General features: G+C 36.8%; 1 protein-coding gene across 3 annotated transcripts in view; it reads left to right on the top strand.

Moving 5' to 3' along the window:
- LOC121314300 (sodium/potassium-transporting ATPase subunit beta-1-interacting protein 3) overlaps positions 1–16,166 on the top strand; it is a 150,534-nt gene that overhangs the window by 61,289 nt on the left and 73,079 nt on the right. For all 3 annotated transcript variants that reach the window (XM_041247405.1, XM_041247404.1, XM_041247406.1), the window contains exons 2-3: positions 10,067–10,204; positions 14,500–14,580. In XM_041247405.1, the coding sequence (XP_041103339.1) occupies positions 10,067–10,204; positions 14,500–14,580 (219 nt within the window). The remainder of the gene's footprint in view (positions 1–10,066; positions 10,205–14,499; positions 14,581–16,166) is intronic.

Below are 16,166 nucleotides of genomic sequence, written 5' to 3'. Positions count from 1 at the left end.
AATCTGTTTAAAATGGTATTTCTCTCCCCGGATGGAATTAGCAGCTTTAAAATAAATATATTTGTATACATAATTGCATTACCATTAAAATGCCGAAGAATTGCAAAACTTGACATGTGTAATGTCAGACAGTGGTACACTGTCTCATTGAAAGTTGTACGTTGTCATATTTTGGTACACATGCAATCTAATGCAATCTAATAGGTGTTTTCCTATTGTCAAACAGAGGTACGTTTACCATTAATTATACATGATTTGTTTTGCAAACTTAAACTGGAAACAGACAATCAATTTCTCTAAAAAGAAAAAACAATTCACGACGAACAAGACAAAATGAGAAGTCCACCTCAAAAAAAAAAATGTAGGATTACACATTTCAAACCTAACACTTGGAAAAGGGTTTGCGATTTCAGTTTAGCAATTCACATTTCATATACGGTAGCTGTTGCATTTATTTCATTTTAACCATTGTTCAAACAAGCATACAACCCACTTACATTTTGCTTGGGTACAAAACCCTATCACTGGCAATGATATTTAGTTCTTCATCTGTTTATGTTTGGCAAAATGATCAATAACTTTACTCTCCATTCTTGGTTCACATTCCTTTTTTTTTTGCATTTATATTTATGGAATGTCACTTTCATGTTCTATGTCTAAAACATGTCCATGCTACTGTCTTCAGTTACAACAAACACTTTTGTCTGTGCAAGTTGGATTTCAAACTTAAACTCAGAGGAACTCATGACACCATTCCCACAATATGAGACAAGCATTTTAACTGTTTGAGCTAAGCATAACAAAATAAGCAAAAACCAAACCCAATTACCAAATTAACAATCAATTTAATCTCATTATTCAACAAGTATCAATCAGGAAGAAATGTTTTAAGTGGCATGAACAACTCAAAGTTCTTTATTCCTTATTTAAGCCTTGCCTTAGCCCTGTGTAGTTTATTCCTGCTGAGTTGACTAATAGCAGAGGACTTGCCAAAGATCTTTCACATAAAAGCATCTTTTATAATAATAGCAAGCTGGCATTTTTCTTCATCTTCTTGTTATTGTTGTTGTTGTTGTTCTGCTATTGAAGTACAGCAGACTGAGTATCTCAACAGGAGAGCTCTTTTACTGAGAGGTGGTACATCTTTGCTGTGTGGTAAAGTACCCTTTCAGAAGCTAGTCAGATGCCCTCACTTGTGATTTAGTTTCTGAAAACTTTTTTCTTTCAAAGGCACTTTACCTATTGATGGTAAATTAGTCATTTTTGACACTGAGCACTTCTTGATATTTCACAAATGTTCAGAGGTCCTCCCGAGGGATATATGACTTATTCAGATTTAACTGCTGCGTTAGCGATGTGTGCAGTCACATAAAAAATGTATTAACTGGCTTAACCATCCCATGAGTGAAGGACCTTGGGCAATGTGGCACTCATTGTGTCTGCCTATGTTCTTAATTTGTTATACTGTCCCCACAACATTTTCTTTACACTGCATATGTTGTACGAATACTTAGTGTAGGCTGTCACACATATTTAGGTTTTCATATGAAGGGAAGTCAAGATTTGCACACAAGCTGTTTAAAATTGCTTTAATGAAAATGCCAAGAAATGTGGCTTTCCATTGAGCCAACCTCTTGACAGACTTGTGGTGTAGCCAGCTATGAGATCTGGACCATGTAGTCTTACTAAAGTACAATAGAAACTTGGGACTAGAAAACACTTGATTTCAGACTTTTCTTTTCCTGTTGGCTAGCAAGAATTTACTTATGGCTGCCTAGCAAGAACTTCCTCATGGCTAGGATGTGTAAAGCAGGTAATGGCTCTAATTACATTCAGATGCCATGGCAATGACATCTAAAGGTTTACTGGTGAATGGGAAATGAGGATCAATTGATAAAAGTGCTTACATTATAAAAACTAATTCATAAATGGTGTGCATCACTGTTACACACATACAGTAGTGAAGCCCTAAGGGCCCAATTAGAAGCCAAAATACATATGGTATTGCAATCTAGTGTTGATGCCACATTTAGTACATCATTGTTTTTGTTTGCTCAAACCATAATCTTCTAAATGTTTACAGTAAACATAAACATTGTATTATACATAGTAAATAGTGTATAACTACACTGCCTTTCAATGGTGGATTGCAACCATACTGAATTACCTTTTCAGCAGCATGTGCCTCTACCAGATTAAGTGCATTTCAGTTGTTTAATACCAACTGAATGGCACAGGCGTAGACACGTAGGCTATATGTGGAAGGAGCAATGAAAATTGCAATGTCTAAAGGCAAGTGTGTGTTTTGTGAAGCCCAGAAAGCCAGTCATAGACAAAGCTTCAACATGCACCGATAAAGAGTAGAGCAGAAGCAGAAAGAAAAATGAAACATTTATAATAACTTATTGAGAATGTACAGTTCATATATATAAGAACACCAGTTCACCATGTGTCCCAGTTGAGATGCCCAGAAATCCAGTAGCCTTATCTTTAACCTTTCCAAAGGAGATATGCAAACTAACTGATCCATTAAAAATGAAACCTTTGGCAATGGTTATTGCTGTCCTTGAATTTCACCTCTCAATGCCTGCGGGCTCTTGGACAGGGTGGAGACTGCAACTGCTGCTGTTTAACTTAAACAGCATTGTACTGTCAGTAGCCTGACAATACTTAGTTCTGAATCTTTCAAAATCAGATTCCTATACTTGAGCAATATATAAATATATTGATACCAGAGAACAACTTATGAATTCTACCCAGGCTACACTTTTCTTAAGGAAGTGAAAAATTTAAATTTGTGCAACAGCAAAAGCTTGGTAAATATAGTTGTATGTCTTAAACTAATCAACCTTACAGTGCAATTGAAAACAAAATATATAAAAAAAACTGGAAGGTGTGCATAAAAAAGTATTTTGTATTGTTCGATTTGCTTCACTGGCCTATTGTAAATATTGCATATCCTAACTAGCATAGCTCATTCCTTCTTCTTGTTAATAATATTGGCATTTTCTTTTCAATTTTCCAGTAGAAGAAACTAGTCTTACTAAACAGCAGCGGTTTTTATATACGCTGGTATGGGTAAACATGCCAGTAATTCTTGACAGCAGAATGCTGCAATAAGCTACTTTTCTTGGCTCTTGCTTGCTCTGTTGTTCATTTATCATTCTGGAGACTGGAGCTGAAAGTTGGAGATAAAGGATGTAGTGACTAATGGGAATTTCCTTTAGAAGTAAAAAAAAAAAAGAAAACAAAACAAAAAACATGCTGGCAAGGATGATAATTTGTAGACCCCTTCTGCTTCTTAGAATTGAATTCCTGTCCCGTTGGCGGTACTAGGAGTTTCAACAGTCCATGTAGGGTATTGGTTGAGATAACTTTTAAATTAGAAATCCATGTCCTTTTAAGATTTAATTTAACATGGTGTGGTACTAAGAGGATGCATGCACTTCAGGTGATTAAGTTGATACATTTATGCGTAGAAGAAGTTTACTAATATCTGCTTTACAAACATAGAACTCACTTCAAGTTTGTGGATATATTTAATTTAGGATGCTGCTGCTGAAGAGCTGGGACAGTAATTCATTTCATTTTTAGGCACCTTATCTAACAGCCCTGGTACTTTGGTCATAGTTGAAAGTTACTGGTGACATGGTGGAGATTTTCCAAAGTAGAGAAAAATGAAAAACTAAAGAAAAGAACCCACGTGTTTACTAACTAAAAAATAACAAATTACATAAAAATGGACTGTTGAGGTGTATAGTGGAAAACTATTGTTTTGGTCACTACCTCAAGTATGTACTAAAGGACCAAATAACAAGAAATATTGTACCACCAGTGGTTGTAGAATGCAACACATTGGTTGATTTGGTTTGCTGAGAATCCTTGGATATGTTATTGTACTTTTGTTACATGGAAGTAAAATATAAAGTGCCGAGAAAAAGTTTGCGAACCCCAATGATAATTATGGAAATTCCATAGTTTTACCATGATAGCCTTTTTGAATCAGAACCAGTCTCTTCTTAAATATCCAGTAGGGTTTATATTAACCAATTCCATGGCTTTTGAAACAAAATGATGTATGAATTAGACACACAATGAGTAATTAAGATTCAGGGTATATGAGTAAGTGAACCCCTGGTTTTATCAGCTTAATGAAGGGAATAATTAGAATCAGGTGTTTAAATAATTAGGTAGATCTTCAGGGGTGAGTTTGGGAGGCCCCACCCTATATAAATATTTGAAACTTTGTGGGTTTGGTCTTCACCATACAGATATGTGTAAACACGTCTGCCACGATCAAATGAAATCTCTGAGGGACTTCAGAAAAACAGTCATTGATGCTCATCAGTCTAGAAAGGGTTACAAAACCATTTCTAAGGTTTTGGGTTCCACCAATCCACTGTCAGACAGATATTTTACAAATGGAGAAAGTTCAAGACCACAATCATTCTACCCAGGACCGGTCATCCTACCAGAATCTCTCCGAGAACAAATCGGAAAGTCATCAAGGAAGTCACAAAGAACCCCAGAGTAACATCCAAGGATCTGCAGGCCACTCTCACCTTGGCTAATGTGAGAGTTCATGACTCAACTATCAGAAAAAAAAACTGAACAAGAATGGTGTTCATGGAAGGATAGCCAGGAGGAAACCACTGCTCTCTATAAAGAGCATTGCTGCCTGTCTGAAGTTCGCCAAAGAGCACATAGATCATCCACAAGACTTCTTGAACAATGTTCTCTGCACAGACGAGTCAAAGGTAGAACTTTTTGGCCTCAATGAGAAGCATTATGTTTGGCAAAAACCAAACACTGCATTCGAACAGAAGAACCTCATTCCAACCGTCAAGCATGGTGGTGGGAATGTGATGGCTTGGGGCTGCTTTGCTGCCTCAGGACCTGGATGGCTTGCCATCATTGACACAACCATGAATTCTGCATTGTATCAGAAGATTCTAGATAACAATGTCACGCCATCCATCTGTGAGCTGAAGCTGAACCAAAAGTGGGTCACGCAGCAAGACAATGATCCTAAACATATAAGCAGATCTACAAAAGAATGGCTGTAGAAGAAGAAATTCCGCATTTTAAAATGGCCTAGTCAAAGTCCAGACCTAAACCCCATCGAATTGTTGTGGCAGGACCTGAAGTGAGGAAACCCTCAAATGTCAAAGAGTTGAAGCAGTTCTGTAAGGAGGAATGGGCCAAAATTCCTCAAAACCGATGTGAGAAGTCATTGCTTCTTTTTCACACATGGATATTGAATGTTGAATCATTTGTGGATAAATAAATGTTGAAAAAGTATCATGTTTTTGTGTCATTTGTTTAATCAGGTTATCTTTATCTATTATTAGAACTTAAATTAAGATCTAATAACATTTTAGGTTTGAAATATGTGAAATATGTGAAAATCCTAAGGGGTTTACAAACTTTTCCTTGGCACAGTAAGAATCCAATTAATTTCAAATAGGAGCATAAAGTGATCATGCTGTGAATTATTCGTTCTCTGCGGGTGACACCTATTTCAGGACCTACTTCAAATCTGTTTCTTAGGTAGATTTTATTCTTTTCAAATAAAATATTTATGGTGGTGGGTGTTACATCAACTGAATTATTATTTGTACCTGTAAATTCTTTGTTAGTTTTCTGGCCTCACAGTTTCAACCTGCTTGTAGACAAGGCCAGATTAAGGCTACACTTTAAACATAAGAACATAAGAACATAAGAACATAAGAAAGTTTACAAACAAGAGGAGGCCATTCGGCCCATCTTGCTCCTTTGGTTGTTAGTAGCTTATTGATCCCAAAATCTCATCAAGCAGCTTCTTGAAGGATCCCAGAGTGTCAGCTTCAAAACATTACTGGGGAGATGATTCCAGACCCTCACAATTCTCTGTGTAAAAAAGTGCCTCCTATTTTCTGTTCTGAATGCCCCTTTGTCTAAACTCCATTTGTGACCCCTGGTCCTTGTTTCTTTTTTCAGGCTGAAAAAGTCCCTTGGGTCGACACTGTCAATACCTTTTAGAATTTTGAATGCTTGAATTAGGTCGCCACGTAGTCTTCTTTGTTCAAGACTGAACAGATTCAATTCTTTTAGCCTGTCTGCATATGACATGCCTTTTAAGCCTGGAATAATTCTGGTCGCTCTTCTTTGCACTCTTTCTAGAGCAGCAATATCTTTTTTATAGCGAGTTGACCAGAACTGCACACAATATTCAAGATGAGGTCTTACTAGTGCATTGTACAGTTTTAACATTACTTCCCTTGATTTAAATTCAACACTTTTCACAATGTATCCGAGCATCTTGTTAGCCTTTTTTATAGCTTCCCCACATTGTCTAGATGAAGACATTTCTGAGTCAACAAAAACTCCTAGGTCTTTTTCATAGATTCCTTCTCCAATTTCAGTATCTCCCATATGATATTTATGATGTACATTTTTATTTCCTGCATGCAGTACCTTACACTTTTCTCTATTAAATGTAATTTGCCATGTGTCTGCCCAGTTCTGAATCTTGTCTAGATCATTTTGAATGACCTTTGCTGCTGCAACAGTGTTTGCCACTCCTCCTACTTTTGTGTCGTCGCTTCTGGCAGCTATCTTTCAACATTGAGTTGAAAGAGGCACGAGTTGCCAGAGCATTGCTCATTCATAGGCCCCTGCTGTCCCCTCTGTTTAAAGACCAGAATCTTTGTGCAAGATACATTTAGCATTTACTTCTATTTATAGCATTCTTAGTGTCCAATTTGTTACATGTCTAATGCATCGTCTTATATCTAGCATTGTCCACTATTGTAAGTCCTGCCAAAAATCTCTGTTTTCTTAAGCATCCCTCATACAAATATCAGCACCACATCAACAGCAATTATACCTGATTTGTCTAAGGCAAAAGGCAGGTCATTCATTGCTGATGGAATCTACAGGTCATGAATAGAGAGCTCTGCTTTTTCTATGGAGTGATGACAAGCCTGTTGGAGGGGGTCAGTTTGTTTCTTGCAGGATAAAATCTCTATGAGTTTTAATACTAAAACATCTAAGCTTTGATAAAACAGTAATAAATAAACATCAAATTAATGCTGGAAGCAGAATGCCCTTCAAGCAGCCCTTTCCTTCCAGCTGTTCTGCTCTGATTGTTTGTGTTTCACAGGAATTGATACTGTCTGACTGAGCAGAACTGTATGGCTTTGTGAATTATAGGTTAAATAGAGTCTACAATTATAAAGTTCTACCAATTTAAAATGAGGAACTTGAAAGCATCATTGAGTTGTTTTTGTTTTTTGAAGGCTTATAATAATAGACTGTTAATGGCTGTTTCACTGCATGGCTTGCCCAGGCACTGGTGGTTATTGTGGTATCTGTGTCACACAGGCTGATTGCCTGGCCCAGTGGAAACCAGGTGCAAAATGGCAGGGAACAAAAACATAAAATTAATGAAAATACATCAATGATGTCAGATTTGGATGCAGGCTTACCTCAGACTGTGTTGCTTTCTGCAAACACAGAAGCACCAGATGTCCTTTTTAAAAAAAAAAAAAAAATATATATATATATATATATATATATATATATATATATATATATATATATATATATATATATAACTTAATAGTTTTTTTGTAAATCCAACTAAAAGCTCTACATTCCGCAATTCACCTTTGGTCTCACAAATATAAATTAAAGCAACCAAGCCTTATGTGCTTCATATATATTTCACCAGGCACGGCATATTTAATGTTTCTTGATAGGGATGTCGTTTAAAGGTCAAACACTGACCTAGTGCCAGTGGCTTTCACGGATTGCTTCATTTGCTTCAGCTCTATATCATGGAAGGCAACAGCAAATAGCTTAGGTGGAACATTGCAAGTTCATCAGTCCCCTTAAAATGAGATGAATGTTACACCTGCATCCAGTGGCCTGGAACGCTATGTTACAAGCAGCAGGATTGATCATGGAGAGCATTGTAACAGGTAGAACTGTACTACTGAATGTAATTTTATTATCTACAGAAAACCTGATCATATGGAAAGGGGAACAGAAATTAATTTAACTAGGATATGGCAATATGTGTAGACGTTATATACAGTACAGTAGGTAGCAGTTTCTCTAGCTGTTTATACTCAATCACAAAGCCCATGAAAAAAGAAGAAAAATGCTGCAGAAGTGATAGAGGATAGTATTCCTTATTTTTTATTTGTGGGAGATGCATCTTCTTGGTCATATTATAGTGATAGTGTTTGTACAATACTGTGTTGTTTGTACAACAAACTTGTTATATATAGTTATATATATATATATATATATATATATATATATATATATATATATATATATATATATATATATATATATATATATATATTTTTTTTTTTTTTTAAAAGCCCCTTTCAAATTCATATAGTCTTATGTTAATATCAAAGTATATTGTAAAAAAGTAAAGCCATTCTAATACAGTAGATGTAGATTTTTCTGAGTGGTTACAAAGATTCACAGCATGCTAATGTTTAAACATTTATAGAATTAAATAGCATCTAACATTCATGATTTGTGAAATTTTGTTCACGGCAATAGTAAATAATCATATCATCCTTTGTTAAGCCTGTTTATTAAGTAACCGCTAAACAAACATATAACTCCGCTACAGCTTTCTACATGGGCAACCCCAGCTGGCCAGCAATGTATCTGTTATCATTCTTTCCACTGAGATCTCCTGATGTCCATAGCAGCAGTGCATGCCTTAATAGTTGGGGGAAATAATGACAAATGACCTATTAAAAGTCATACAATGGGTGAAAGAATGGGGCTCAGGTGGTCAAGTTGCTTTGAGCTTCAGCTTTCCTGGTTGCTCGCTGTGTCTAATTGACGACAGCTGTTGTCCAAGGCAGATATGAAGCGTGCAATGGGAGAGGCTGACTGTTCAAGGTCCCCAAGGGGCAGTGTGCACTTCTGACAGCACAGCATCCAAACTGGAAGAAAGATAAGATTAATAATTGCAACTAATTGTATTAATGGCTCTACAACCACCTTCTCAGAAGCCCAGGGTTTGAACTTAGCACCTCCTGATGGAAAGATGGATTCTGTATGTGTATATATATATATATATATAGTAAACAGTACCCTACTTATTCATCAGCTGAACTTTCAATACATTTCTTCACTTTGCAATGTTTTGAAAGGTACTATATAGAGTGAATCTCTATTCCTTGTTGGTCACCCATGCTTTCTATATAAATAATAATTGCATACTTTTTTTAAAAGGGTCCACTGGAGAGCATTGCATTGTAGTATTGCACTTTCAGTCGTGTTTTTGAGGGAAGAAATTGTTGGCAATTGAAGTAAATATTGATAACTGCATGTGTCTGGATGGCATGCTGAATCTGGTGTTGGATAATGGATTGGAGATGTAAAATAAGCAAAAATGCATTGCAGCAGGAAAAACCTACAGTTTGGCCATGTTAGAATTTTTTTTTTTTTTTTTTTTTTTTTTTTTTTTTAATAATATAATAAAAAAAAAAACATCAATCAAGCACTAGATATCTGCAGGCTGTTGATAACTCATTCACTGGAGCTTTAAAAAAATAAATAAATACAAGTGAAAGGGGAAAACTGCTTTTTTTTTGCTGGTTTAGAATATGTTGTGTGGTTGTTTGAAAAATGCTACATAAAGGACCTGTGAATAAATATATTGATTCTGCTGGAAAGCTTTGAAAGCCATCAGTTATTTCATACTGGTTTTACATGTTGTAACCAAAAGCTTCTTCAAAGTGCTGAATCCGGAGTCTTAGTTAAATGACAAAATATGATAACCCTCCAATGCAACATTTTGCCAGGAGAGGGTTTTTATCTAGGAAAGAGTCAAGATAAATACATATTTAGTTGAGCCTTCTCAAAATAACTAATTTAGAGAACTTGTTTATGATGTGAGTATTGTAGCTAAAGCTCATTGCATAAACTGTGTATTCTCCTGGTACAATAGAAGATATTAACTCTCTCTCTCTCTCTCTCTCTCTCTCTCTCTCTCTCTCTCTCTCTCTCTCTCTCTCTCTCTCAATGTTTTTTTTTTCTTTTCTAGCTGGCAGCATTAGAGAGACAGATTTTTGATTTCCTTGGTTACCAATGGGCTCCTATCCTAGGAAACTTTCTTCACATAATAATTGTCATCTTGGGCCTGTTTGGAACCATTCAGTACAGGCCAAAATATATTGTGGTGGTAAGTTTCTTCATTGTCTCTTTGGAAGGTTGTGGGGATGGGCATTGATAGCACAGCAACTCTTTGGATCCAAGGTATAATAACCCTCTATTGATAGATACGCAGTGCATTGGACTGGGTGTGACTAGATGACATTACAAAACAGCCAGGTGCATCTGTCAAGTGCACCCACTGACAGCAATCTTGCTAATTAAAATCACTGTTATCTACACAAGCAGAATACAGAAGAGATAAAGAAATGTTGCTTTCCATTAAGCTAAAATAAAGCCCCTCTGGTACAGGATTTATATTTCAGCAACTTCAGGAGTACAAGACCTGTGATTTTAAAAACAGCAGCGTTTTGTATTTTTTTCCATTCTACATTAAAAGACAATGCATTTCCTATTAAAAAATATTTAAAATCTCCACTTCATTAATGAAAAATTGTCATTCAGAAAACAAGTTCAGAATAAAAATAGCAGCACTGTCAGCCATTGGGTATGACACTATGTTACAGTATTGCTACCAGTAGCCTACAGGAACAGCCTAATTTTCCTGTTAAGATGGCTCTACACTGGAAGCAAGAGAATAATTTAGAAGTGACTGGAATATAGGGGTGTGTCTACAAGGTCTGCAAGAGACGCAAGTGGCTGTCTTGGTGAAGAGAGCGACTCCACAGGAATTCTTGTGGCCAGTACTGTGTCACTTCTGCTTAGCAACCAGCGGTTGGAGTGAAAACAATCTATGGTAACCTATAGCAACCTATAAAGCCTATGGCAATTGCAGTGGTTTGTGAACACAACAGTAACCTATAATATATTTAATTAAAGTGACAACAACTAAATAAATAAAAATAATAATAATTTAAAAATCCACTTGAGACATGTACAATTACATGGACAGCTTGTCAAATGTTGCTAAGGAAAGACATGCAGCGAAGTTATTGGTTGCATATCTAAAAAACTGTCCCTACAAGCTCTCAGCCGATGTGTGGGTAAATAACCCAATGAAATGGCCCGAGGTGCAGTTTCCAGATATCTACATCTACCTCATCCAGACACCTGGTCTGTTCATTATAATAGATTGTCCTGAGTGTGTGGCGACTTCGCCTGTCATTTCTCTCTGTCCTGGGTGTGTGGTGACTTCGCTCTCTCATTGGTGTGTGTTGGCTTTGCTTGTTTGTTCTGTAGTCTATGTGTTGCGTGAGTGTTGTGAATGGGTCGTCTCTGTATTGTTTGGGTTTGGATGGGAGAACAGCAGGAGGGATAAGGACAGGGTCGTGTGACAGCTTACTAAAATATTTGCTTTTGACAAAATTTGCTCACATCGCTCGCTTCCAGTGTAGAGCCACCTTAAGATTTAGCATTTTTTAATGTCCTTAATGTCTGTCAGGGATTTTTGTTTTTTAACTGTGCTAAGTTCTCAACCACCATCCCCCTCTGGTGGTTGACATAAGTAGTGATTGATTCTTGTATTAAGCATTCCCATAAGTGCAGTTTCATGAACATCAAACTGTATTTTATTCATAAATATAATCTTTAATATCCCTAGCTTTGAGAAGTCTTTTTTTACAAAACATATCCCAGTTCACTGTTGTTTAGACTAACAGTATTTATAGTAGTTATTTACTTAAATTTACAAAAAAGTATTTTTATATAACAGGGTTTAACATCTTTCTTCATATAGTTATCTTCAAATCTAATTCACTCATTTCTCATATCCTTAAATGTATCTCTTGTGTCAGATCTGTGTGCCATTGCAATATAGTATAACTCTCAAGGTCATATGAAGCAATACTGAAAAATCAATCTCATCTGTCAGCACTTCACACTTGGCAGTTCTTATTACTCCCCCAGTTTCATTTGTTAATTGTAGTCTTTCAGACTCTTGCAGTCGAGCTTCACTCCATAAATCCACCCAGGTGCTCCCCTGTGTTTTTAGTATTACAGCAATATGCAGGCCTTCCAATGTGTAGAGAGAATAGAGTTCAGAGCCATTATCATTGGGATGGAGGATCAATGGAAAATGCTATGCACAGGAGCTGAATGTTGGGTTTGTCAGGCAAGTGTTATACACATAAATCATTTAGACTCTCCCATTATACTCTACAATCTTTCTTGAATATAATTATATACATAGATACCATGAGAGGAAGAAATATACAGGGTAACTAACATTGTAACCCTGGTAGATGTTAAACACACATCTGTGCTTTCTGTTACTTTTTTCCTCCAGACCCCTTTATTTAGAACATATGGCTGCTAAAAGCATTACATTGATTACTGGCAATTATATAGAGAAAACATTCAGTTGCAGTGTCATTATGACATGTGGGATAAACTCAAAAAATCCTATCCGTGCTGCTTTTCTGAACTGCCAAAAAAAAAAAAAAAAAAAAAAAAACTGGACTTGGCTGCCTGTACAGTTCAGCAGTATGTTTAATTTAAAGGGAAAAAAATCAGCAAATGATCTGTGCACTCTGCTCATGAACAACATATAAGCTGTCAGCTTTCCTGACACCACAAGCTAAAGAAGTGCAGATTCAGTGAAAAGAAAGTTCTGCTAAACAAACTTCAAGGTCTCTTTCTTGACATAGGAACCTGCACATAAATCAGAACTGCTATATTTTTCAGGTATGAAAAATGACTGAACACTATAGTTCTTCTCAGGTCCTATAGTACAAATTATTAAGTAACTGTGTTCACTAATACTGTGTGATGTAAAGTCTGTTCGCATAGGGTTTGACCAGTCAGTCAGAGTCCTTGGTCAACTGTCTGTCATTAAAAAAGACCCAAGTGGAAAGCTGTTCTGTGAGCTTTAAAATTCACTTTTTCAATTTGCTGTACACTTTCACAGTGCTGATTTCAAGGCAAGGTTCAGCTGAAGCCAGTGACATTCAATCAGAAATCCACTGAGGACAGACTGATGATGACATATGCTGTATGGACAGGATGTTTTTTAAACTTAAAATGTGAACTTGGCTGAACTGAACTGTAAAAGCAATTCTTCTTTCCTGTACTACATCAAAAAAAAATATCCCTTCCTCTTTAAGGTAATAATAAAACAACATATCCATACCAAGCATTGTTCTTGTACAATATGGTGACAATATAAATAAAGGGTTGAAAAATAATCGACATTAACTTCTAATCCATAATCTTGACTACTCTGGATACAGCAAGATGTAACTAGAACAGGCTGTTTTAGAGTCTCTCGCCTTGTAGTCTTCCCTCTCCCCTGTTCTGTGCATCTTCTGTCTCATTAGCCTTCATTTACAATCCAGTGCTAGCCTCATTAGTAAAATGATACAGGGAAATCCTCACTATATCAGTTTATATCGTGTTCATCCACTCATTGAGCCGGTTCACATGGTATAGACCCAGAGAAGTTCTAGTTGCTGACCATCTGTGTGTGGCACTATTAATTACTGGATATACAAACCCTTTTTGACATCATCATTTCTCAATGAGTTATCACTGCGCACTAAAGAATTAGAGCACACGTTGACATGGGAAATGGCACTTGGTGAACTGGGGGAGGGGAGGGGTCTCTATACATCCAGTACATAGTGTCCCACATAAGAACAAAAAGCATTGTTTCAAATGGGGATTACAACAACCCTGTTTTCCTGCGAGAATGTTCTAAAGTTTAATTTTAGTCTCGTGAAACCCCACTCTCATCCATCACTGGTGTGTGGTGTTACCAGTAAAACAGAAGTGCCCGCATTTCAAAACTGAATGATTGAATAGCTGCATGGTGGTAGTTTTTAAACCTTCTTGTTCAAGTCCTTATTACTGACACATATTTAATGTCTTGTGACCTGCCAACCAAATTCCCCAGGGAAGAAAAATAATAACAATATAGTAACAAATAGGAGGAAAACATAATTTGCTGTTTATCTACTGTGGATACATCTATTGCACATGTACAACCTAAGCCTGACACACACTTTTTCCCCACACATACCTCTCCTCAAAATCAGGATTCTGTGTGAGGCGTGTTCCTGGTTCCTTTACATATTTGGCAGAATAAATACAATAAAAATAAGCAGGGAGTTTGCTGGTTTATGCTTTAGTTCAAATAAAATCTCATTTTTACAATTCAATATTGGAGGCAGGTGTGGTATGGATTTGTAATTTGCTACAGACCACAAGAGAGCTGAACAGAGGGGAAGCTTCCCTATGTGTATTATCTCACTCTCTCTGCTTAATGTTTCCCAATGGAATTGCAATTATTGAAGCTATTTTGACCTGTATTGATGTTCTCTCCATGCCCTGAGCTCTTATGGATTTCTCGTTCTTTCTCCGTCTCTCTAGTACTCTGTCTGGACCGCCTTGTGGGTTGCCTGGAATGTGTTCATTATCTGTTTTTATTTGGAAGTAGGAGGACTTTCAAAGGTAAGTATGCAAAGTCACACTGTGTTTGTTTGTTTTATTATCAGAAATGATCAGACATTGCGAGCCGACTTGGTATATTATGCTGGTCTGTCATTCTGTTTATTTTCCTCGCCATTTGTTTTCAAACACTTAGATTGACATACTTAGATGTTCCAGGTTTCCTAATGTAAAAACATTAACCTGTTTTAACATTAGACAAGATAATAGGAATAGTCAAGTCAAAGGTGCACCAGAGCCAATTGAATTCCAAAAGAGGTGACAGCTATCTGCTTTTACTCGTGCCATGAGGAGTCATAGTCACTGGCAGTTGTATTTATCAAAATATATTTTTAAAGTATCAGTATCCCATAAAAAATACAGAATCTAAGACCTGAATGAGTCAATAAATTAATTAATTAATTAATTATTTGTACACATGGGTGTATACTGTATGTATATAAAAGTGTCAGATTAAGTTTACAAATTACTTTTCTTGCATTAGAAGTCTTGCATTAAATGTAGAAATGTAATTACCAGTCATATTATGCAGGGTAATAAATTAAGTGGAAATAACTGTTTCTGGTTTCAGATGGTAATCATGGCTTTTGGTGGCCATAGAGACTGTCAATCAGGAAGTCAATGCAATTTATATTGTGACCTCAGCTGGATATTACGAGGAGTGATAACTCCTGTAATATAGTCTGAACTATTAATATCTTTGCATATGGCTGCTGCATACTATTTCATAATTATATTTAGGGGCTGATGTAAGGACAGACGTAGTGCAAACAATTGAGGCTGCAAAATCCAAATTGCCTACCAGTCAGGCAATTATTTTTCACTTATGAGCAATCCAAATTACTCAACATGCACAAATAATGAGCTGCAAACATGAGCGCCACCTGTGCATCAGTCTGTTTAGCAGCCGCACTTACAGCCCAGAGGTGAGGTGAGTTAGGAGTACAGAGAGCAGTAGGCTCTGTATGAGATTTGTGGAGCACGAAAAACAAACCAAACTAAAAAATGTCAGAGAAAGGGTAGCAAAGTCCTCTTGGCTCAGGATAAATAAAATTTAAGTTTTCTGAGGAGGAGCTGAGAGTCCTTATGGCTGAGGTCACTCAGCATGAAATTGTTATTTGGAAAAAAATCAACCAACATGTGCTATGCTACCAAATAGGCCATATGGTCCTCTTTAGTGGAGAAAGTCAATGCTGTTGGTGTTACCAAGTGGACAGTCTACCAGGTGATGAAAAGGAGAAATTCAGCTATTAGGTCTAGGAGTTAGATGATAACGCCTTACCACTGCATCCTCCAGCATCCTAAACAAAGTGACCCTGGCTTTGACTATGTGGGATCTTTTCTGTCTTGCCCTTCTCCTCCGAGGGTTTTCCTGCAAGAGCCAAGTGTCGCTGCATCAGGAAGTGTACCACTACAGCCACCCTGAGGCCAATGACAGGTCTCTAAAGGTGTGTGCTTGTATACAGCTCCTAATTTTTCGCTTCTACAATGGAGGTAGAAAGTTTTTGAGGGTGAGCAAGGCACAATCCTTACATCTCATTATAATATTTGCGCCCACTTAGTATTCCAGATCCACACCCAATTTCATG

The sequence above is a fragment of the Polyodon spathula genome, chromosome 4 (assembly GCF_017654505.1).
Source record: "Polyodon spathula isolate WHYD16114869_AA chromosome 4, ASM1765450v1, whole genome shotgun sequence".
Lineage (NCBI taxonomy): Eukaryota > Metazoa > Chordata > Actinopteri > Acipenseriformes > Polyodontidae > Polyodon > Polyodon spathula.
The sequence above is the reverse complement of the archived record's forward strand: the minus strand, read 5'-3'. Positions and strand labels throughout refer to the sequence as shown.